At 41.1% G+C, this 23,924-nt stretch overlaps 1 protein-coding gene across 4 annotated transcripts in view; it reads left to right on the forward strand.

The window, feature by feature from the left end:
• Positions 1–2,100: 2,100 nt before the first annotated feature.
• The window catches only part of SLC11A2 (solute carrier family 11 member 2), a 33,750-nt gene continuing 11,926 nt past the window's right edge, over positions 2,101–23,924 (forward strand). For 3 of the 4 annotated variants that reach the window (XR_005054178.2, XM_017667549.3, XM_017667558.3), the window contains exons 1-15: positions 2,101–2,180; positions 12,327–12,398; positions 13,987–14,132; positions 14,678–14,803; positions 15,197–15,316; positions 16,781–16,887; positions 17,416–17,486; positions 17,595–17,662; positions 18,731–18,886; positions 19,547–19,705; positions 20,515–20,601; positions 21,305–21,424; positions 21,578–21,727; positions 22,249–22,322; positions 22,955–23,108. Coding sequence is in view for 3 of the 4 variants with exons in the window: in XM_017667549.3 (XP_017523038.3) it covers positions 2,135–2,180; positions 12,327–12,398; positions 13,987–14,132; positions 14,678–14,803; positions 15,197–15,316; positions 16,781–16,887; positions 17,416–17,486; positions 17,595–17,662; positions 18,731–18,886; positions 19,547–19,705; positions 20,515–20,601; positions 21,305–21,424; positions 21,578–21,727; positions 22,249–22,322; positions 22,955–23,108 (1,656 nt within the window). In the remaining variant the exon portion in view is untranslated. Of the gene's footprint in view, positions 2,181–3,356; positions 3,500–12,326; positions 12,399–13,986; positions 14,133–14,677; positions 14,804–15,196; positions 15,317–16,780; positions 16,888–17,415; positions 17,487–17,594; positions 17,663–18,730; positions 18,887–19,546; positions 19,706–20,514; positions 20,602–21,304; positions 21,425–21,577; positions 21,728–22,248; positions 22,323–22,954; positions 23,109–23,924 lie in introns of those variants that run through there. The other variant, XM_017667567.3, reaches the window with a different exon arrangement.

Below are 23,924 nucleotides of genomic sequence, written 5' to 3' on the forward strand. Positions count from 1 at the left end.
TGCTAATCTTATTTGTGGGTTTATCTCTACCACCCAGGCTATGCCTGGTACATAGTAGGTTCTCAATAAATATATACAGCGTGACTTAGCACCTGAGCAGGTAAGAAGTGCTTGGGTGACAGACTGTAGGGCTAACGCTGCCTGGAGGAGTCAGTGAATGCATCACAAGGGATACTTTAAGGGAAACTGAAATAATATTAATAATAACAATGAGGAGTTTTCCACGTAGGGAATGGGAGAGGTGGGAGGAGTTAATTCTAGGCAGATTGTTTCAGGGAAAACAAAAGCATGAAAAACAAGACTTGGAGAGGGTGGAAAGTAAGCACCAAAGAAAAGTCTCCTATTTAAAGGCATATACGATGCAGACACATAGTAACAAATGATATGGCCATTGTGGTAATGTAGAATGTTCAGTGAATTTACATTAATAGGATTTTATGAAAGAGATTAATTTTGAACTAGATTTGAGTGGAAGGGAATTGATTTAGGTGTACAAGATGGAGGTGGTATGGTATGGTAGCTGAGTGCTAGTTCTCGGTTCTAACAGATTTATGTTCAAAGCCTGGCTCCACCATTAACTAGCTATGTGACCTTAGGCAAATTACTTAGGTTGTTAATTTGCAAAATGAAGATTAAAGTTCCTGTTTCACAAATTTGTTCTGAGGATTAATTCATGTTTGTGACATGTTGAATATGGTGTTTGATACATTATAAGAATTCAATTAGCGTGTCAGTTACTATAAGTGAAAATATGGAACCTAGAAGGGCGTTGGGGGTATATGTTGGGAGAAACTGAGTAAAGGAAACAATGGAGCTATGGTAGAGTCCCAGTGTAAAATCCATTCTTATTTTTGAATTCCTAAACTAAAATAGGGCTTTGTCCTCCAATACTTTGCTGATTATTTCATATGCACTTCTATTTTCCCATGAAGGAGGGAGGATGAACTGGCACCCAACCCAATTTAAGGCAGCTTTGCCTTAGGAAACTTGTCTGATATAGAAGAGAGACAAGGAGACATATCAGTGTGTAATGATATGACTTCAGGGCTTGATGGCCCCTGGAGTAAAGAGATCTGCATCTGGGGTCCAGGGCAGAAGGATGGTTCTGTGTAGGGACCAGAGCCATTTGCTGGAAGCCTACCTTGCCTAATACGAACTGACTGTGCTTTACATTCGTTCTTTTCCATTCTAAGGTATTTATTTCTATCACACTTAGTTGCAGGTTTTATGATACTAAGCAGATTTTCTTTAAGACTACCAGAAAACTTCCTGAAGGCATCAACTTCCTTTCAGTATATTACCCACTTATCACCCTGCCCCCAAAGCTCTCCTTTCCAGTTTGTCCTATTAAACTACTATTTGCCGGAGGCAAAATTTCCCCATTCTTTCAATTCTCCTCTCAGGAAGTTCTGGGCTTGTTCTGGATTTATTTTTCGCAGTCTCAGGATAGTTTCTCTTGTTTTTTAAAAATCTTTTTCACAAGGCAGAGTACTGGGTTTGCGTGGCTTTGTTGTCTGCCTGTGAATCACTGATTGATTGACCCGGTGGACGCCCGCGGTCCTTCAGATCCCAAGGCACAGACCTGGCGGCATATTCATCCACTCTGGGACTCCTCGTAATTGCGTCGGTGCTGCACGTACCTATGGAGAAAATATGTTTGGACTGTCAGGCTTGGGGTTAATTGGTTTCAGCTCACGTCTCGGGGAGCAGAGTCCTAGCACACCTGGAGCTAGTACAAGTGCCCAAACAGCTTCCCTCTAAGGGGAGTGGTATCCTGAAGAAAAGCAATTCCTTTTACTCCACCCCTTCCATGCACTGGCACTCACAGGCCCGCTTCCAGCTTCTGCCGAAAGGGACAAAGACAAAATCTTAAAAGTTTTCAAACTCAATTAATTGTTTATTAATATCCAGTAAGGGCACATATATGATGCTTCCCTTTTCATGGCAGGTCAAAGATGAAATTTGCGCTCTGAAGGGTGTGGTTTGCCTTTTGAAATTGCCTGCTACGTCTCTTACGTTGAGCCGCTTTGGAGCAGCCTAAAGTGCCCTTATCTAACCAAGGGAGGCGCACTTGTCCTCATATATAGAGGCAGGAGCCTGCTCTAGGTAGGAAAAGTCAAACCCAGTTTGCACGATGAAGAAGGAGCGGCAGACGGAGGCAGCCCCACACTGTGAACTAAGTGAGTAGCTAGCAAATACGCAAGAGCCCAGAAGTTGCCCAGATGAGCAGACCTGCAAGGGCGATCGATAAGAATGCCTCCAGCCATTTTATTTTCTAGTTGCAGCCGAGGTTCTCAAAGGAATTTTTTTGATTTAGAGAGACTCCATCAAGCCTTTCTGAAACTCCCCAGATGTGTAGAGAGATTCACCGAACTAATTTGTGCATTTTCTTTTCTCTCCAGGAGAAATTCTGTATGGAAACCAGCCTGTACCAGATAACTGATGATGTTCAGCCCAGTTTTTTTGGGTCTCTGAGTTTGTTTTTACTTTGTGCTTTCTTTTTGGACCTTTCTTTTTGCAGTTCACTCCCCTTTCCTCCTGTTTTGGACTCTTACCAACTAATAGTTTTCTCCGAGCAAGTTTTTACATGAAGAAGGAACTTGGAGGGGTTTATGCTTTTCCTCTCTAGACCTACGACTTGGCTAGATAAGTGGTTATCTTTAAGCGGTAGGGGGAATCTAAGAATGTTTCTGGTAGTTCTAAATGACACTGTGGAACATTGGGATGGTTTGTTAGAATATTTATTTTCTTCCTTCTAAAGCACCACTAGTTTGGCCGTTATCTGAGAAAGACTCTGGGGTGTTAGGTTGAGGCTGGGGATGGCGTGGGATTGCTTTTGGGTAGGTGGAGATACAGTTTGGGGAAAGGAGGCGGCAGCTGGGTGTGATGGAGGGAAACAATTCATTACCGAGGCTTGAGAACAGGGCATCTGATGTGGTAAAACTGGCTGCACTGGCTGAGGTTTCGCGGTTCCTCCTAGGTGTGGGGTGCTCTTGGTGGGGCAGCAGATACTATGATCTGGCTCTGTGGGCGAGAGGAAATGGTCCTGCCGGGAGGCTATACTTTATAGGGTGGAGCTGTACCTGACAAAGCCACGTCTCCAGAAGAAAGGGGCTAGACTGCCAGTACCTAACGTGAAGCCGCGGAGAACTATGATAGGAAACTTACCTATCTCCCAGCTCCCCGCGGGATGGGAGCCTCCAAATCCACTTTCTGTGGGTTGGACCAGCATCAACACCAGCTCTGCAGGATGCAACTCCCGCGTAGTTTGCCGTGGCCCCGCCTCCAGCCTGACGTCAGGGTGAGCGGAGCTTCGTGACTGCCGGCTGGCCATGCGCGCCGGCAGCTGTGGAGTACGGACAGGCCAGCCAATAGGAGTGCGCGGTTGCCGACCTGTTGGCCAATTGCAGAGGGTGTAGGGGGTTGGTCGGCTTGGCGCTGGCCCCAGGGATATGGACTCACCCGCGCGGGGACACCCTGGCAAGTGGTGGCAGAACGGGTAAGGCGACGGGCAAGCGAGGTTAGGGGTCACGCGGTCGCGCCACTCACTCCAGGCCGGCGGGGAGGGTGCTGGGCGGCTCGGGACAGTTTGGGGCACGCGGGGCGCCTTGTGGCACTGTGAGGGACGGTGAGGCTTGGAGGGCCTGAGGCGCGGGGTCCAGATGGGGCCGCATTATTTGAAGGAAGACCGAGAGGAGGGCTCCGGGAACGGGTGCCGGGGAGGGAGCGCTAGAGGTCGTGGGGGTCTCGCTCCTCCCCCGCGGCCTGGGAAAAAAAGGCCGGACCCTGCTGGACCTGCTGTCGCACCGGGACTGGTTGTCGAGGGTGCGCTGACCCGCCTCACGCCGCGGGAGAGGCCGCCGGGCCTAGGTCAAGGTCCCCGCTGCCGTCTTCTAGTCTAAGGAGCCTTGGGGCCCCGTCGGACCCCGGGCCCCCCGCTGCCCTACTTAAACAATAAAATTCTCTTGAGTACAGCCGACATTCCTGGGGCACCTTCGGGTGAAGGGCCTGGGCGAGCCGCTCAGTGCATACTTGTGTGTAGATTGGTTTTAGGGCTGTTTGTGCAGCTCCCAGGCTCCAGGTAGTTTTGCAGGTGACATTTTATTGCACACCGTGTGTAAGTGGGGTGGATGCTGTCCACCTGTACCGTTTCATGTGCCCCTACTTTTAAAGCTGTGCCTTTGGATTCCTTTTCACTTTGGGTTTCCCCAAATTACCTACCACATGTATCAGACTATTTCAAAGAGCATTATTGAAGGAGAAGTTCAGTAACCTGGGCTTGAGTTTTCCTGTGTGTAAAATGTACATACTCTCATACTGTCCACTGCTTTCAAAGGAGTGTTAGGAAGTTAGAGGAATGTGACATCTCTTTTAAAGTGGAAAGCAAAAGCAAAAATTATATGAAAGGAGAGACAAGGGGAGATAGCCCTCCAGGAACTTTTGCTGAGATATTGGTGAAACAAGGGGACACTATCTTGACTCCAGTGGAATCTGAAACTCTATGAGTTTGCACCACTTCTTGGCTGTGTGAACCTTTGAGCGAGTGGCTTAGCCTCTTTGTTCATTTGTTTACACATGCTTAAAATGGCCATTGATGATTATGTTCATCTTACAGGGTTGTTGGTGAATATTAAATGAGTTAATTCACGAAGTGCTTAGAAGAGTTCTGGCATAATAGAGTTTTTGTAATGATTGCCTACATGTGCCTTCTTTCCCCTCAAAGACTCCAAACAAAGAGTTCTGACCTTATTACTTACCCTCTTTGCTCAGAATCCTGTGAGCCTACTGCCAGTCCATGTTTTGCATCCACATCATTGATCTGAGGGCATTGTATCATTCATTACCTGTGATGAGAGGCTTTCTGCTGGGTGTTTATTTTTATCATTAAATAAGGTTTAATACTAGGCGTGTCTGTGAAATGAAATCTGAGAACTTCTTTGGCTGTTCGGTTTTTCATCGATGACACTTCATTTACCTATGGCCTATGCGCAGTTTATTTTGGACCCAGTACCAAAAAGGCCATGATTCAACATATCTGGTTTCTCATGTTTCTGGAATGGCTGTGGGACTTGGGAGGGGAATTTCTAGGCAGTCTGGTAGTACTTCCTGTTAATGAATAGGGAAGCTTGGTATGAGTCTCATCTTACTCTACTGTTAGGAAATCAGCAGTGGTCCCTTGGATTATTCTGTAGAGGTATTGAGCAGCTTTGGCTCAGTTTGATTCAGCAAAATAAAGGTTAGAGCTTGGAAAATGGTATCCACAAAGCATCTTTTTTGTTGACTTATATAGTGCTAAGAGCTTGGGTGGGTTCTGTGGAGTCAAAGACATCTTTATTCCCTGCCTCTGTGCACATAAATACAAATTGCTGACAGATTTAAGCCCTTTCTATGAGCTTAAAAGCCTTTCTCACAATCTCTTGGTGCTATCCAGAAGGCTGTAATGGAAGACTTGTCTTCCAGTTCTCCCCTTTCAAGGAAGCTGCTTTTCATACATATAGCATTATTGGGGACAAGTCACAAAGTGAGAAACTTTGAATTTATGAAAAAGAATATTGTATACTGCAGTAGTGTGCTGTCCCCATTTGGTTGAAGTACAGATGGTATAAATTTAGTTAGCTTGGGAATAAGACAATTTAGGGTTGAAAGCTGGGTGTTGCCTTGATGAGCATGGAGGACTGTGTCTTTGCAAAACGTGACTATCTGTGCTTGAATAAGGGAGAAAGGAGGTGACATCTTTTAAATAGTTGAGTATTTGAGGCCGAAAGGGAAGCCTTTTGCCCTAATATTGTTGTCATCTTTATTATCTGAGTCTCTGTGGTTTGAACCAAGTATCTTGGAAAAGAAGGCAAGGAGCATTTGAATGTGCAGAATACAAAGAGTTAGAAGACTTAGACCCTTGTTGTCCTACTCATTGTTGAGATATCTATTCTTTTGAAAATTTAACATATATTGAACAATTAACCTTTATTGGCCCCTGGAGACACAAAGAACAACCTTCCAGATATCATCAGGCTTACCATGGATAAAATAAAACAACATGTTTGTATTATAAACTGTATTTTAACAAAACAGAATGGAATATGAAACAGTTGGCTAGTTTCAAAGAAAAATATAAGCAAATAAAAATGTGTTTGTCTTAATTCCTCTTCTACTTTTAGTTTAAGCTGAGAGTAACTTTGATTTTTTAGTGTAAGGACCAGTTTCCAGTAGACTTAAACTGGGAAATTAGGATTCTCAGTTCTTGTCTTTGTGCATATTGCTAGTAGGTCCTCTTGTATAGTTTCTTTTCGGTTTGTTTTGTTCCCATTTATTGCTAATAATCAACTGTCTGTTAAAACTCCTAGGTAATGAAAGGAGACAGCTACCAGTTAATTGTTAAAGAATTAACAGGTTCCAGAGAGCAGAAGGAGGCATGTATGAGGCTGGAGAATCTTGTAGTATGCATTGTTTGTCTTTACATACAATTTTTCTTTGCTTTAAGAATGTTGAAATATGTGTTTAAAATTGTTAAGGCCAGGCTCCACCTGGGAGGCCAATGTCTGTCACTGGAATCAATGGGTTGAATGTAACCTAATGATAATCATTCTTCACATTTGCCAGAGAAAAGCTACTTAAGCAAGTATGAGGGAAAACTTTTTTCTGAGGCACAAAGTGGGAATAATAGGCTGATTTAATAGACTTTCTTATTTCAGTATTAAGAGGTCTTTGAAATTGTTCACAGAGCTTGAAATTGTATTCCAGGATAGATGTGTCAGGCCAGGGAGACCAAGTTGGTCCCCCAAAAGGAAATGCACTGCTATAAACTTCTGATTCGATGTGGAAATCAGAGGAAGCTTACACTGTGAGAGTTGGGAGGAATAAAGACCAAGTTATAGCTAGAGTTTGTAAGTTAAGACTTTTAATGATCAGAAGTTCTATGAGCAGTCAAGGAAGTTTGGAAGTTGGTTAAGCCTCAGAGGACCGAGCAGAGAAAATGAAGAGCTCTGTTTAGTGGGTATCAGGCCCTTGTGAGTCTGAAGTGTCTGGTTGATTAGTGATAATTTTTGTCTTAAAGATCAGTACTTCTTGACAGCCTGGCAACTGTAATCGGCTCTGACACCCAGGCAGCCAGTTTCATTATCAGCTTACTCTTTCTCCCCCTATCTTACTCCCTCTCTCCTCTTATTGCTGTGTAATATTTTCTCTTTTTCTTCTTTCTTTATCATCATGTTCTCAATGTCAGGTTTTTCTTTGAGCTATAAAACAGATTCTCAAACATCTAGCTCAGATGAGAAACAGCAAACTTGATGTTGAGTTGAAACTGTGTTTTTCTGGTAGACTAAACATGATGTCTCTGATTTGGGGAGTATTACTGTGGCATGCAAAGTCAGTAAAACGAAGAACAGTCCTAGGCTGATACCTCAACGGCCCTTGCACCAGAGGGGGAGAGTGAGAGGTGGGTGGGGGACACACACACATGCAGAGGCCCTAATGCATACTGAGCAATATACAACAGCAGCATTGTTTGTACGTTGTGAACTGAGCGTGTTGTGTGGCTTTCAGTTGAAGACATTCTAATATTACCCACTTAGGTAGAGAGGATTAGAGTTTCGAGGCCTTTTCTTAAACTTAACACCAGAGGGATTTTTCACTTTTTTCTTTCTGTCAGGAAATAGATATAGTCAGTCTACAACATCTTTTTCATTTTATATCAAATTCATTTTCATAAGTGAAAAATAGGATACACTTAAATTGAAAAAATAATTCCAGACTTCACCTCCTCAAGAATAATTTAGAAATTCATACAGCTTGTCTAAACTGGTTAACTTCCCTCACCCTCAGTGGGGGGCAAATTGAATTTTGAAACTAATTAAATTAGATGGATATTCTGAATGGAAAGACTCAGAAAATGGTGCTGCTTCATTAACCTGGAATGGAAAAACAGAGGAAGTAATAACCCCTCATTTAAAAAAAAAAAGTGACTAGTAATCTTCCTTATTAAAATATATGGAATTCAGAAAATGATTAGCTCTTTGAACCACTCAAGAATTTTAGAGTTTTGTTGACTCCCAGACATTTAGGAACAGGAGTTTACCTTCATGAAGAATGTCTTGTACAACACAAGTGTTAGATTAATAGTAATGGTTTAGTAGGAATATCAAGGAAATTAGCCTTAAAGTGGATATTTAGGGAGAAGGGAATTTTAGAAGGAGCTGAAATCTTTACATTATCTTCAGGGCAAGTAGAATTTTTAAAATCACAACTCCTTGTTATTTCCGAATACACGACTCAGTTACCACTTTTTAAAGCCTTGATCTGTACATCTGGCAGTTTCCACTTGGTCACCAGCATGTGGCTCGCATTGAATGAGGGAAGCGTCAAGAAGGAGAAGAGGTGGCTTGGCCCATCAACTTGAAACATTCCTATTGACATGAATCAACTGCTTTTCTGCAAACATGCCAACACTTTTCTGGGTGCCTCTGTGAAAATTCTTTTCCTCTTTAATGCTGTCTTTGATTTTATTTATATAGAGGAGGGGACAGAAAAAGAGAAGAATTAGAGGACTGTTCAAAAACATTCCTCTCTAACCTTTATTAGGGAGATCTTTGCGACAGAGTATAGCTCTAAGTGAAGTGGTTTTGAGTTCCTTTGCTCTCTGCAGGTGAATTTTGTAAGAAAAAATTCTTTCAAATTCAAACTTTTTTAAAACCATAGATGGAAAAAGTTTAAATTAAATTAATATCTATTTTAATAGTGAATATTTCAAACTTTTCTTCGGGGCAATTGTTAAAACAGGTTTGGGCTATCCAGATTGTTTTTCCAGAGTTCTTGTAAGTGCTTAGAGAACACACAGAATTGCTGTCAATTAGATATTCAGAATTTATTATAGCTAGTATGTGTTTGGGGGAATAACTTTATTTTGACATAATTTAAACTTAAAGAAATGTTGCAACAATAGCACCAGAGAATGCATGATTTCAAGGTAAGATAAGACTAATGGTAGTGGTAAGCCATAGTGTCTGGGGGAACCTGGAGGAGGGCCATTTACTTAAATTAGAGTCAGGAAATGCTTTCCTGAGGAGGTGGCTTCTAATTCTCTGCATTCAGGTGAAACTCCTTTGAAATTTTGGGAGAAGTAGTAAGTTAAGTTTAAGACAATATATGCCTGTCAACTGGACAGTTGGAAATCTCTGATTATTCATTAGAGAAGCTTTATCAGAGAGAGTTCAACTGAACACCCCTAAAGTGTTCGTTGATAGGCTGAGTGACTCCATGTGACATTTACATTAAAAAAAACACATGTACATGGTAAAATTATTTTTTACGTGCAAAACAGTATGCACTGTATATTCAGTGAGAGGTCTTCTTTCATCTGACCTCGTTTGCGCTCCCTCACTCCTCCCTCTTAAGGACAGCATTACTGGTTTTTGGTGTGTCCTTTGGAGATAGTCTGTACATGTACAGGTACATATTCTCTCTTTTTTTTTTCCTTTTTGCTACATAGATGATACTCCTCTGTACACTGGGTTTTAATTTGACAACGTATCTAGGAAATTGTTTCCTATAAATATATATAGACCTGCTTTATTTATGACAGCTATATGGTATTCCAGCCTATGAATGTAGCTAGTTTATTTTACCAGTGTACTACTAATTAGACATTAGTAGTTGTTTTTAGTCTTTTGATACTACAAACAATGCTATGGGAAATATTGTGTGAGAATTTCTTTAGGATGTATTCTTGGAAGTGGAATTGCTGGATCAAAGGATATGTAGGCTTTGACATTTTAGACATAAAATGTAATTTTATTAGCATTTTTATCTTGTAAAACTGTCTTACAACTTTTGATAAAGAATGGGGTGAGATAGGTATGTTAAATTTAACCAGGAGTGCCATTTTTTCTGTTGTTGATTGCTATTTGATAGGAAATTTACTGGCTCTAAGAGAAGGTGATGCTTTATGGTTGGGGGTGAGCTAGAATTTCAAAGCAGTATTACTCATACTTATCAAAGTATTGCTGAGTTGGTTTTGACTGCTTGTAACTCAACTTGACCTTTTTGTTAATATAATAGAATGATGGAACAACCTGGTGGTAGAGTGAGTCCTAGAGTGCAAAACTGTCTCACTGTAACTTACTGCTTCCTTCCATATTGGTCTTCAGTTTTCATGGCAGTTTAAATTCTGTGCTCTCACACCAGGCGTAGCTGATCCTTTCTATTCCCTGCCCTGGTTATGTTCTGTGGACGCTGCAAACAATGAAGCTTACAATTTGTTGAGTAAAAGTTTTGATGAGAAAGTTGGAGTCTGGAATCCACTTTCTCTTTTGGAATAATACATTCCTGAGTTTTCAGAGAGAAGATCAGAATTTTATTGGCTCTGTATGTAGTTAGGATAGAAATGATCACTTAGAATACTAATGACAATTATTAAAAATTTACTGTGAAATATTTCTGTATAAAATTATTTAACTGCCACCTTTGGAGACTATAGCTTGGGGAGAAACACACTACTACCACATTGTTTGCTTTTTAAATATAACGTTTAAAAGCTTGTTTTGGAGAGGAATCTTCCTCAAATGTATTAAACACTTCTGTGCCTTAAATAGGATATCCATCATCACTACAAAAAACATCTGATTTGATCAGTTCTTGATGAGTAGGGCCACAATCAGAAACTTGAGTTATTTTTTATAATAATAATTTAATAATAATATTTTTCTTAATAATAGTGTTCTCAGAACTGATCAAAGCATAAGGAATGGCTCTTTGCCTCATACCAAGTGGCCCAAGACCTTTACCTGTAAGAGCCATAAAGCCAGATAGGATTTGTGGATTCTAATTTATTGTGGGATAACATAAACTGATAACCTGGCTTCTCAGAATTATATGTGAAATAAAAGTAAAAAGACTCTGAGTGGGGCCAAGGGGCTGTACATGGTTGGAATCTGAGTGATGAGATATGTAAATAACACCTCCCACTCAGGTGAGATGCTGTTGTAACTGCCTGAAAAAGAGGTTGAATTTAGTCAATGTTATTTGGGTCTGTTGTTGGGTGTTTAGTGTTTAGTCATCTGATGGGAAGGACATGTCTAGTTGTCATTATAACAAAATACTTGATATTGGTTGACTATAGAGGTGAAGGATTATGTTTTCTATATTAGCAAAGGTGGTATATTTTACACTCTAGAGTTTGAAACCTAAAACCCTCTTTAGGTCTGAATTCTACAATCCTGTAAAATAAGTATAGAATATGTTGGTTCTGGAATCTGGAAAGGGAAGGATTATCTTAAAAAAGAAAGTAGAGGGCTGTTCTGATAGGACCAAAAGAAGGACCAGTGGAAGAAGACTAAGCAGTAAAAGTAGCTAAGGGGAGGCCTTATACCTTTTCAGTAGGATAGTTATTATTTGGATTTAAGTGAGGGGAGTGCTAACAATAAATATCACCGTGTCTTTTTACATTTGGAATCAGAGAAGAGGTAGATTCTTGAATCAGTAGATCAAAATTTTTTAAAAGTCAACCTTATTTGTGGTATTGACTGGAGAATATGCCATAGATCTGTGGTCAAATGAGCTTACTAATTAATACCTGCTTCCTCCCAATTAAACTTAACTCGACAGGATGCTGGCCCCTGGGATGTCCCCTCACCCCCATACCTGCTTATTGCTGGTTGGAGAGAAATGGCCATATCCTGCTGGCCATGCCTGGGACTCCTGCTGGCCTAGTGTCTTAGCACTCCGTGAGAGCCCAGGAGGGGAGGGCCATGCTTATTAGTTTTTCTTCCCAGTTGTTGAAGGGTTGGGGAAACATAACATTACAGGTGAAGTCTGTCCTCAGGGAACTATTAGGCTGGGAAATAGTGGCCCTCCACTACTGGTATGCTGGTGAGGTGCTTTCTCCCCACTTGCCAGAAAACTGAAGTACGAACTTAAGTTGTTACATCAAAGAGAGTTATGGATCTCTGTCCTTAAAAACTCATCAAAGGATCAGTCTGGTTTTAAATATTTGGGTTAATTTGTAAGCAAAGGCAGAAACTGGGTGATAGTTTAGTAGCCTCTCTGTGGATGCTTATTAAAAAGTATTTGCTTACTTCCCTGAAATACCTTTTGCTTCAATTTGGTTTTGAAGTCTTGCCAGCAAAAATAGGATTAAGACTTTTATATTTATTAAATATCTCTTAATCATATTCTGAAAACTAATTATTTTCAAGATTATCCAATTCAGTAGAAGAATTATTTGTTTCAGATGGTAAGGAATTAGTCATATTCATACTGAGTAACGAAATGCTGGTTCTGAATTTGTTAGTTTGTTCTTGCTAATTTCTCTCCCTCCCTTCTCTCCTTTCTAGAATCCTATTCTAAGAACTCAGGCACTCAGGTATCCACCATGGTGCTGGGTCCTGAACAGAAGCTTCCGGATGGTAACTTACAGCTTTTGGTCATTTTCTAACTTTCATTTGGTATTAGACTTACGTTAGTAAGAGAAATTTACCATGTTTTCCTTTTTGTCATCTATTCCAACAAAAATTGTCCCCGTCTCCCCTCCCCAGCCAACAGTATCATCATTGAGTCCTGCATTCAGAAGTCACCATCTGGTGACTTAGGCTGTAAATGAAAATGTGTTTATAACCACAGAGACTGGCCTCATATCTTCTTTCCACTTCAGAGATGAGCCATGATTACCTACAAGTTTGGTTTCTATAGCAGTGATGCTTTCAGGGGCGGTATTAGTCACAGACCTGGCTTAAAAATCTCTCCTGCTTTGGCCGCTTGTGGCACTTCAGAAACGTATGGAGCTGTGAAGTGCTGAGTGAGCACTTTATACTGTGTATTTGATTAGAGCTTTTTCAGTGCTTTGTCAAGTCCCTCCTAGTTCTAAATTTCTCCTTTAGAATTACCATCCCTTAGAATTTCCATTCTTTTTCTATTTCCTCATCAGTTCAGGGCCACTTAAGGTGAAATGGGTCAACTCCCTATAGAAAGAAAGCTTATGTTTTTCTAGTTAGAGGTTGCAAGGATTTCTTGGAAACACTGAAATTAGAGCTTTGTTGTTCAAAATAGCATTTGATGTCTACAGCAAACTGGGCTTTGTATCTTTCTGAAAGATTAGCCTTATTTTCCCTCCTTCGTTTAAGATTAAAATAGCATTTGATGGCTACAGCAAACTGGGCTTTGTATCTTTCTGAAAGATTAGCCTTATTTTCCCTCCTTCATTTAAGATTAACTGCAAAATGCAGGACTCGGGGAAACCCTGATAATCAGTTTGCAGTGAGCTCTCCTGTCACGAGGGTAAGGGTGCCGACACCCTGTGACCTGGAGTTCTTCACTGTAGGCCTTAGTCAGAAGGCAAAGGGTTCCTGTTTGGTGGTTCCCTGTGGTTTCAGATATTAGCTTGAACTGCGGCAGGATTTTGTAACTACCACATTTTTTGAGACGCCTAACAGAGATAAAATGTCCAAGGATGATTCTTTGAGTAAGTCCTACCAAATGGTGGGGGTCGGGGTGTCCTGTTAGACTGAACAGTTTCCTTTCTTCTGAAAGTTAGGATTTTTAGGTTCCCAGTGGAGCTAGTCAGGAAATGTTATATTTTGAACCCTAGACATCAGTGTTTTTAGAAGAAAATGAAATGGTCCTAAAAATTACCAAGAGGGAATAAAAGTGTGAAATTAGGAAAACTGTTGTGAGATTAATTTTAGAATTGATCTAGTGCTGAGTGACCAGGAAAAAGGGATAAGAGGGAACTCTTTTGTACTTATTGGATTTTCCATTGTGAGAATGTATTGCCTATTCAAAAGTTAATCTATTAAAAATATAAGTAAAAGTATTATAAATAAATTAAGATAGGGTCAGGTTGGTCTTGTGCATTCAGATATAAAAAGAATTAATAACAATTCAATATTATTAATTAATATTAATTAATAATCATTAATAATTTCAGTATCATTAAGGGTGAGCTGTTACTGTATTTTGTTCTTCTTTGTTAATTTCTTCTCAAATCTGTTAATTGAGATGACACTTCTGGAGATGGTGGGGACTCTGCCAGTCTCGGTGCTGTCAACCCTGCCTACAGCGACTCCTCCCTCCCACAGTCCTCGGGGCGCGCGGAGGAGCCCTTCACCACCTACTTTGATGAGAAGATCACCATTCCTGAGGAGGTTAGTGACAGGTTCTTGGAGGAAAACATTATTACCCAGGGGAAAAGTCCGCTGGACAACTCTTGATCAACAGCCTTATCTACTTTTGGCAAGCAGTTTCTGAAGACTGAATTTTTGTTATCAGAATAAGTAGAAACTGTTAATGAAAATGGGGGCCTTGAACAGTTGCCAAGTTGTACTAGTGTTTTCTTTGGTTAAGGAAATATGAATTCCATGTTCCTTTTTCTACAGGAGCTTTTGCCCATGTAACCACGTTTAAGTAGTGGTTGGACACAGAGGAGTACTTACTAATGTTACTCAGGCTCTCGAATGAGAGGCTAGTAGAGCAGGGATGGGAAGGGCTCTTACTCAGACAGAGAAGCAGCCAGCATATTGATAAGTGGCTATGGTGGAAGTGAAACTTGGGCACATCCAGTAACCAACATCCTAAATCCTTTGTTTCTGTGAAGCTGATATTGTTGCTTTATATGTGATAAAATAACAGTTAATTAGATCAGTAGTTTGGAGGTGATAGTCAGTTTGATGTCTGTTCCTTTCTTGTATAGCACTCTTGTTTCAGCTTCCGTAAACTCTGGGCTTTCACGGGACCGGGCTTCCTTATGAGCATTGCCTACCTGGATCCAGGAAACATCGAATCTGATTTGCAGTCTGGAGCCGTGGCTGGATTTAAGGTGAACTTCTTGGTGTTGCCCCTGTTCCTTTTAAACACACATACCACACCCTCACATCCTTTTTGTCTATTCTGCATATTGGATATCAGCCTCAGGGGCATATACTTCACTGGTGGCAACACTTAGATGAAAAGTACTTTCCCATCTGGTTTTTTATTTTATTTTAGTTACATAGTTTTCTTGAACAAAGGAGAAACTGCAGCTGAGAGAAACTAAGTCTCAGAAAGTACACAGTGACCCAGCAGGGTATATGAAGAACCCAATTCAGACCGTAGGTCATTTGATTCCTGACCTGGGCTCTTGCCTGAATGTAGTGTTTCTCATTCACATTTCTAAACAAACCAAAGTCCCCAGTTGTCTAATGAGTGTTACATGGGGTGTGTTTTTTTGTAGCTGCTCTGGGTTCTTCTGTTGGCCACCATTGTGGGGCTCCTGCTCCAGCGCCTTGCAGCTAGACTGGGAGTGGTCACGGGGCTGCATCTTGCTGAAGTATGTCATCGTCAGTATCCCAAGGTGAGCAATGTAGTGTCCTTCCTGTCACTCATATATATCTTAGGAATCTGTATGTCTGGCAGTATGTGCTGGCTCCAGTGTATACGGAGCCAGTGGAGGACTTGGTGGTCAATGGCGCTGAGGACCGGGAGTTTCAAAGGAAATTCTACAGCCCTTTTTGCTGCCAAGTCATGTTATAGAGTTCCTTCAAAATCTAACTTGAGATTCATTTTTTCCCAGAAAGTTTCCTTAGGAAAATTACATTTGAGTAAGCATTTACCATTCACTGTGCCTTCTGGAATCCAGCAGTACCTAGACCATGGAAGGGCTGGGGGTGTGCTCTTCAAGCACTTTCATTCATATATCCATATTACTCCATTACTTTGCATTATACATATTTTTGTTTGACTTGGCCATCAATTTGAAAAAAGTAAGTTTTTTCCTTTTACTATAAACAACATGACAATGTCTTTGGATTTGCTAATAATCACTTTTCAATTTACCCTCACCTTAGAGGTTACACTGTCTTCTACAGCTTCCTTTTGGACATTCTGGGCCTTTCTTCCTGCACCCTAAGGCAGGAATGGACCCTGTGTCTGGAAGACAGCTTTGACCTAGAGTCATCTTTAGATAAGACACTGATCTACCTCTGGTTTGTCCTAAATATTTAATCTCCTATTCTGCTGTGAGTAGGTATCCTTACCTATTTGGTTTTTATCCTTATTTGTTTCTCAAAAAGACCTTGGTAATTTATCATTTCTTTTAGCCTCTCTTTCTTTATGTATTTTAAAAGTTGTCTTTTGTGGCAAATTTTTTGGGTAGCAGGTACCTGGAGGTGTTTTGTTTCTGGCCTCAGTGAACTAGCATTAATTTAACTAACTTTGTCTTTCAGCTGGATTGTTAGACCAAATCAATTTCCCACCTTGTTGTATATCACCCATTTCCAGTCACTCTACCCTGGGTCCATTTGCATACCTATCCTTTTTCATTTGCGTGTGTATTATCATTATGTTAAGGTTGACCCCAGCCTTTTCATGTTTATTTTGTCTCTTCAATTGTCTTGAAGGGTATTTTCTTCTTTCTATTCGTTTTCTATTCTTTCCTGAACAATGTTGACCATATTTGCATCCTCATTTTTACCTAAAACTTTTAGGCTTGTTTTTAGGCAGGAAATTAAATGGAAATGAATGAATGAAAATTCCATTCCTCTCTTGAATGGAAGGGAAAGAGACAAAATTAGGATCAGCTCTTGCCCTGATCTTGGTGCATAGGGCCTGCCACATAGAAGCCCCCCTACCTTCTCTAACTAGGGGCCTAAGTGCAATGATGGGCCAAATGGTGCCAGGTTCTGGTACTTCCATCTCTAGAGTGAAGGCTTGTAAAGGTTTATATATGGGTCAGTACTGAAATGTAAATTCCAAACTCTGGAGGAAGTTCTTAGAAATGACTAATTAGAACCATGTCTTTCTGCTGTTTTGTGTTTAGGTCCCACGAATTATTCTGTGGCTGATGGTGGAGTTGGCTATCATTGGCTCAGATATGCAAGAAGTTATTGGCTCAGCTATTGCTATCAATCTCCTGTCTGTAGGAAGGTGAGGGGGTTTTCCTCTAGAAAGCAGTCAATGTTTTGGCTAGATTTAAAAGCGTTGTAAAAACAAAAAAACCCACCTCATTTTCAATTTTAAAAGATTCAACTCAAGTATTATTTTCTCTGTAGAATCTTTCTGGAACCACCCTCTTTCCTCCTGGCAGATACAGGGTCTGTATCTTCCATGTTCTCATGTCGGTTCATATATATCTACTATACAGTGTGTGGCATTGTGTATAACATTTATTTGTATATCCGTTTACCCCACTTGACAGTGAGCTCCTTGAAGGGTGAGACCCATACTTTTCAGCTTCATATCCTAAGTGTGTGACATAGTAGACAGTCATGGTTTGGATGACTGTAATTCAGTTAGTGCTGTGATCCTAAACTACCCTGACCTCCTGCCATTGTCCCCTCCCCCCAAGTCCTTACTTCTCCGCCTAGTATGTATGTGGAAAGCTGTTCCGAAGAACAAGAACGGGTTTCTCATGTTTCATTTATTTCCTTTAATCTCTATTTATCTCTGACCTAGGATTCCTCTGTGGGGTGGAGTTCTCATCACCATTGCAGATACCTTTGTATTTCTCTTTTTGGACAAATACGGTAAGGAGAGTGGGAATGGAGGCATCAGTCAAAGGAGCTGCTTTCCGTGCTGTGGCTGATGGCGAGGTCTGCCTCCTGTCATCTCACGGCTGCATTTTTCCCCTTCAGGCTTACGGAAGCTAGAAGCATTTTTTGGCTTTCTCATCACCGTTATGGCCCTCACATTTGGATATGAGGCAAGTGTTACAGGCTATTCATTAGCTTTATGACAAAAATTTTTTTTTGCCTTTTATTATAAAAGATGCTAGGATAGTTTAATTGTATTGCATGTGTTAACAAAGAGTCAAGTTAGCCCTGGGCCAATTCTGAAAGCAAAGAGTTGTGTCCATGAAGGCCTTCAGGGGCTCTTAGGTCAAAAAAGACTAGACTTCCTAGGACTCTCCGGACTAGACTCCCTGGTTCCAAGCTGGCCATCCTGACAGCTGAACACTCTTGGAGAAGGTTAGGAAGGAGGCGGCAAGGTTATTCTTGGCTCTTAATTTAGAAAGGTTCTCTTTTTGCTTATCCTGGTTTTACTAACTGCACCTTGAACTTTCTCTATATTGTAATATTTAGTGAACTATTGGGTGTTTCCTGGTTTGTGCTCCAATCCAGACTCTCCTAGGAATCAGTATCTCTATATGCAGTAATAGTATCTTTCTTTGTCTACCTGTTATAAAGTGATTTCTGTTTATTGACCTGGCTAAATTTTAAAATATATATCTAATCTATGAGTAGATTATGTAGCTTAGTCTAAGGCTTCTAAAAGAAATGCTGAACCAGGAAAAAATATGTATGAGAAGTGGTTATGAATGAGTCTTAGCATACACTAGTGACAAACATGTGATTTTCAGGTAAATGTAGGTGAACAGAAGCCTGATAAGTCTGAGTAATCAAGAATTGACTCTGTGACTCTGTATTCTTAGATCTGTCTCACAGGAGCTACTGTGAAGCTAATATCAATAAGGGCCTTAGCAGCCATTTTAGTTCTTTAGAATATTAATTACGTTCTGTTCACATCTATTTTGTGTATCTAAACTATGATGTGAAATATCTGGATCCCCCAGTCCTGAATTCTCTGACCTCTGGTAGCAAGCCCCTTATGCTGCTTGGTTTTTTGATGGTTCTGTGTCCCTTGTTTTACTAGTAGGTGTTGAAGAAGAAAGGATTGTAAGAGTAAAGGATGTTGAATGCTTCTTAGTACCATGTTACTCCTGTGACCTCATATTCCAGTAAAAGCTAATAGTTGTTACGTTTGTATGTAGTATGTTACAGTGAAACCCAGCCAGAGCCAGGTGCTCAAAGGCATGTTCGTGCCGTCCTGCTCGGGCTGCCGCACCCCACAGATTGAGCAAGCCGTGGGCATCGTGGGAGCTGTCATCATGCCACACAACATGTACCTACATTCTGCTTTAGTCAAGGTGAGCAAGGCCCTTACCTCTGGGTAGTTCACGGCATCTTTTCCTTTCATTGCAAGAGACACACATTTAGTTTTACAACTGTTAGACCCTAAAGGAACAAGGTATTTTTCCATTGTCGAATATGTATAAGCTCAACATACTTGGGCTCTGTTTTTATCACCAAGGTGACCAGTGATAACTAACACCACAGAGAAACCAGGACTAAAGGTCTTCATTGAAGGTGTGAAAGTGTACCTTGTGTTTAAACCTCCAAAGCCTTAGGGGCCTTGAGGAAGTCAGGAGTAAAGAACCCAGCTAGACTTTACCAGTTGGGCTTAAAACAATAGTTTGTTGGGAGGTATCAGAGAACTTTATAAATTAAGGTTATACTCCTCTTAGGACTGAAATTGGGTTGTTTTTGCAGGTTATTAGATCTAGCCACAATTACTGACAGCTCATTGGTCACTTAGTCACTCTTTCCTATTTGGGGAATGTGCAGTGTCGTCAAAGGGTCATGCAGTTCTTACTCACTTAATGAACTTGGATGTAAGCAAGTTATCTCATATTTCATTTGGTCAATCATTTGCCCTCTAAATCTTTCAGCTGACTCCAAACTCATGAAATATTACAAGGAAACTTGTCCAACTAGTTAAAAAATGACTGCTGCTGTTATGTTTTTAGTCCAGACAGGTAAACCGAGCCAGTAAGCAGGAAGTTCAAGAAGCTAATAAGTACTTTTTCATCGAATCCTGCATTGCTCTCTTTGTCTCCTTCATCATCAATGTCTTTGTTGTCTCAGTCTTTGGCGAAGCATTTTTTGAGAAAACCAACAACCAGGTGGTGAGTAGCCAGGGTCATGGGTGGTCGTGAATGGCAGGGTGAAGTGAAGGCTGGAACGGGTAGGAAAATGGGACAGTGACTTGGAGCTCAGGGGCAGTGTGGAGCTTTAGCCTCAGTTCTGCCCCCTAAGCCAGTGCACGTGTCAGGGCCTAGAGTCCGGGGGCTGACCAAGCCTAGCCCCACCTTTCCCAGCTGTGGGCTGAGAAGGGGACTTGCCTCAGACTAAATATTGCCTGTGTTGTTGTGTTAATGGCTTCACATCTCTTTGGCTCTTTGGCATCCCCTTTTGTTTCCTGTATCAGCTGCCAGCCTAGTTTCCTGGCATTTGTGATGAGGACAGGTTGGGAGGAGTCAACAGGCAAACCAGAAACTGAGGCTGGGGCAGACTCCTTTGCATTTTGAATTCTCTATAATCTCAATTACTGATTGCCTGTCTAGTTTTGATCACTTTGTTTCCTATCTCTAGGACCTCTGACTTCTGCTTTGACTAAAGACTCCCTATTCTGGGTGTCCTCTCATATTTGAAGCCTTCCTAAGCAGGGTCAACTCCTCCTGTCATCATTTAAAATGACCCCACATTCATGTATTACCATGCACCCTCTAACTCCGTAAATAGTTTTGATGACACGGGAGTGTAGAAAGATTATGGTGACATTACTACCAGTCTCTGCTCCTATCACAACCTGTATCCAGTGTCTTACTCCAGCCAGTGTCTTACAGATGACTTGTTTGTGATATATAGGAGAACTCTTCTTATATAGTCCTCACCTCAAAAATAACATTTGCTCTTCAACTGCTCTGTGTTCCAGGTTGAAGTCTGTAGAAATAGCAGCAGTTCCCATACTAGTCTTTTCCCTGATGATAATTCAACACTGGCTGTGGATATCTACAAAGGGGTAATGCTATTCAGATTTGTGATCTTTTCTCCTGAATCAATGTTCTTGGCATAGTATCTGGTCTCTTCAGAGCTGAGCATATCTTCTTTGGAGTGTCATTTATTTCAGAGGTCCAGATGTCAGACAAGCAGTTTAGATTCCATGGGAGGGAATAGACACTCAGCTGAAAGATGAGGTGTTCCAGCAGTCTCCAGCTTTGTGCTGATCTTATATTGTTCTACAGATGTTGGGATGACTGAAGAAGCATTCCTAGTTAAGTGTTTTTTGTTGAGCCTCGGTCCTTTTGTGCTGGGTACATTGTGAACCTCCAAGAGTAGGATATATAGTATGTAGCATTTCCCAAATACATTTGACCTTTTTCTTCACTCCTCTTAACATCTTCCAGAATAATAGGTTAAGGAATATAATTTGGGAGATGTGGTATGACCCTTGTTTTTTTTTAAGTACTTTGAATACTTAAAAGGTTGAAGATGAAGGCTTTAGGAGCTTGGAGAAGAGAAAAGACTAGGTTGAGGAATGAAAGAACACCCAGCAAAATTTAAGTGGAAAGTGTCTGAATGAGGTCAGGTCCTGAGTGCTTCTAGGACAGTGCCCAGCACAGCACTTGGTATAGGTGGGTGCATAGCAAAGAGGGAGAAAAGACGTTGTTTTAGGTGCCATCTAAGCAGATTGTGGATACAGACCTCTCCCTTGCCTCTCCCAGGGTGTTGTGCTGGGATGTTACTTCGGGCCTGCTGCACTCTACATCTGGGCAGTGGGGATTCTGGCTGCAGGACAGAGCTCCACCATGACAGGAACCTATTCTGGCCAGTTTGTCATGGAGGTATGTGCTGCGGTGACTGGTGTAGAGTAGAAGAAGAGGAAATTGCCCTTTTGTGACTTCTGATTAACCCCATGTTTCTAAGGTCTTCCTGAACCTCCTGACCTTTTCCTGTCACGCGTTCCTGACATTCATCCTGCTTCTGTGTGTTCTCAGGGATTCCTGAACCTAAAATGGTCACGCTTTGCCCGAGTGATTCTAACCCGCTCTATTGCCATTATCCCCACTCTGTGTGTTGCCGTCTTCCAAGATGTAGAGCATCTAACAGGGATGAATGACTTCCTGAATGTGCTGCAGAGCTTACAGGTGAGGAGGGAGCTGGGGACACTCACATCGCATGTAGTCAGGCAGCTCTATGTATTGCCCAGAGGTATCAAACCTGGTGCTGGGAAAAATTCAGAAGAAAGAGGCACAATCTTAGTCTGCAATAAATGTGTATGAAATCTCTGGTATCTAAAAGGTTTTTACAAATAGCTTGATTTTTTTAAGCCTGTTGAATGGGAATTATAAGCTGTCATTACATATAGAACACAAAATTATAGTTCATTAATCCAAGAAAACATTAAATAACAAAAGATACTAAGTTAATGGAGGTTGAGAAGACAAGGCAGATACAAATATTTGTAGAGACACTTATGATCATAATTGATGACTGACTAATGACAGGTCTACAGATTTCAGCATACAATGCTTGAGCGTGTTGGGATGATGGAGTAACTTCTCCTGGAGTAGACAAGGAGTGTTTCCCTTTTGCTAACAGTGCTGCTCCCTGGGGTGATGCAGGGGCCCCCAGTCATCCCACCTGATCTTAGTTCTTTCTTTTCCAGCTTCCCTTTGCTCTCATACCGATCCTCACGTTCACGAGCTTGCGGCCGGTAATGAGTGACTTTGCCAATGGAATGTGAGTGTCCTCCTCTGAGTTCCCCAACGATGTGGGGGGAAGGGTATCTTCACCAAACTGGCTGGTCAGAAAGTGAGTCATTCGGGGAACTATGTATTTTGACAGGTGACTACTAGGGCTTCCCCCTCAGTCTTTGGCTTAGAAAATGGACACTGTGAATGTAATAAAGGAGGGCAAGCATGTTTTTTACTTCTTTCTGCAGGGGGAAGTGCAATTTATAGGGCTTTCACTTCAACTTCAGCCATTAACGTTTAAATCATGTTAATTCCATGTTAAGTGATCTTAATAAGAAGGGCATAAGCTAAACCTCTTAAATGTGTCTTTAAAGGCTATAGGTATTTGAAATAATTTGTTGCATCTCTAGTAACTCTCAAGACTTGTTGGATTTTTAGGACTTGTTGCATTTCTAGGGACTTAAATAGGGATTATTTGATAGTATTTTTTTTCCCTCTTTCTCCCTGTCAGTGTCTGACTTGGCTCATTTACCCTAATCTGGGACATACTAAGAACCACTTTCATTTCATTTTGAAATACCTCTTAACTCCTGTCTACCCAAGAAGACACAGTGTCCTTTTCTGTTTGTGGATAGGTTGGAATATTCCACCAGTGATTTTGGATGATTCTTTTTACAGAGGCTGGAGGATTGCAGGCGGGATTTTGGTCCTCATTGTCTGTTCCATCAACATGTACTTTGTCGTGGTTTATGTCCGGGAACTAGGGCATGTGACATTGTATGTGGTGGCTGCTGTGGTCAGCGTGGCTTACCTGGGCTTTGTGTTTTACTTGGTAAGTGCACTTGGGAGGGGCAAAGGCATAGGTGTCAGGGATGGTAGAGGTTGGGGGGGCTGGCTAACACTCAGAAATGAAAGGATTTTCAAAAGGCAAAAAGCAGTCTGTCTCCAGGTTATTGAGACAATTTACATGAAATTGTTAAATCAGCTATAGTTCAACAATATTTTTAACCATAAAATTTATTTTGCTTCCTAAGAGTTATCACTTTTCAGTTTCTGTCACTTCTCTCTGGTTTCCATTCTTAATTCCTAATGAAAGTGTAGCATGTTTGAGGAACTAAAAAAAGAGCAGCAGTAAAGGAAGTAGAGGGTGGTAGAAGATGGGGCTAGAGCAGGGGGCCATGCACTGTGATTTTCTCAGTGATATTCTTGCAGTGAATTATTCTAGAGTTATTTTAAAATGATGGTTATAAAAACAAAGCTACATAGAAAAGCAATGCAGAATTATGTATACCCAGATAGTAAAAAATGTTTTCAGAAGTCTAGAGTAAATTACATTAAAATGTTATTAGCGGTGTCTTAGGATGGTGGGATTATGGATATAGTCTTTCTCAATTTTCCACGTCTTTTCTTACATTATTTTTATTAATGGAAACAGCTATAGTAACATCAGCAAATCCACCTCTCTATTCTATACAGGTTTCTGTGAAAAATGCAAGGGTTGAGCTTTAGGGACAGCAGAATTTATACTGTATCTGCTGCAGAGAATGATTAAGATGGAGGTGGAAACCTGACACTGATCTTAACGTTTACCTAGTCCCCACTCCAGTGTCTGCCACGGGTTAGGTATTTGATGGAGAAAATCACTTTT

Source organism: Manis javanica, chromosome 10 (assembly GCF_040802235.1).
Source record: "Manis javanica isolate MJ-LG chromosome 10, MJ_LKY, whole genome shotgun sequence".
Classification (NCBI taxonomy): domain Eukaryota; kingdom Metazoa; phylum Chordata; class Mammalia; order Pholidota; family Manidae; genus Manis; species Manis javanica.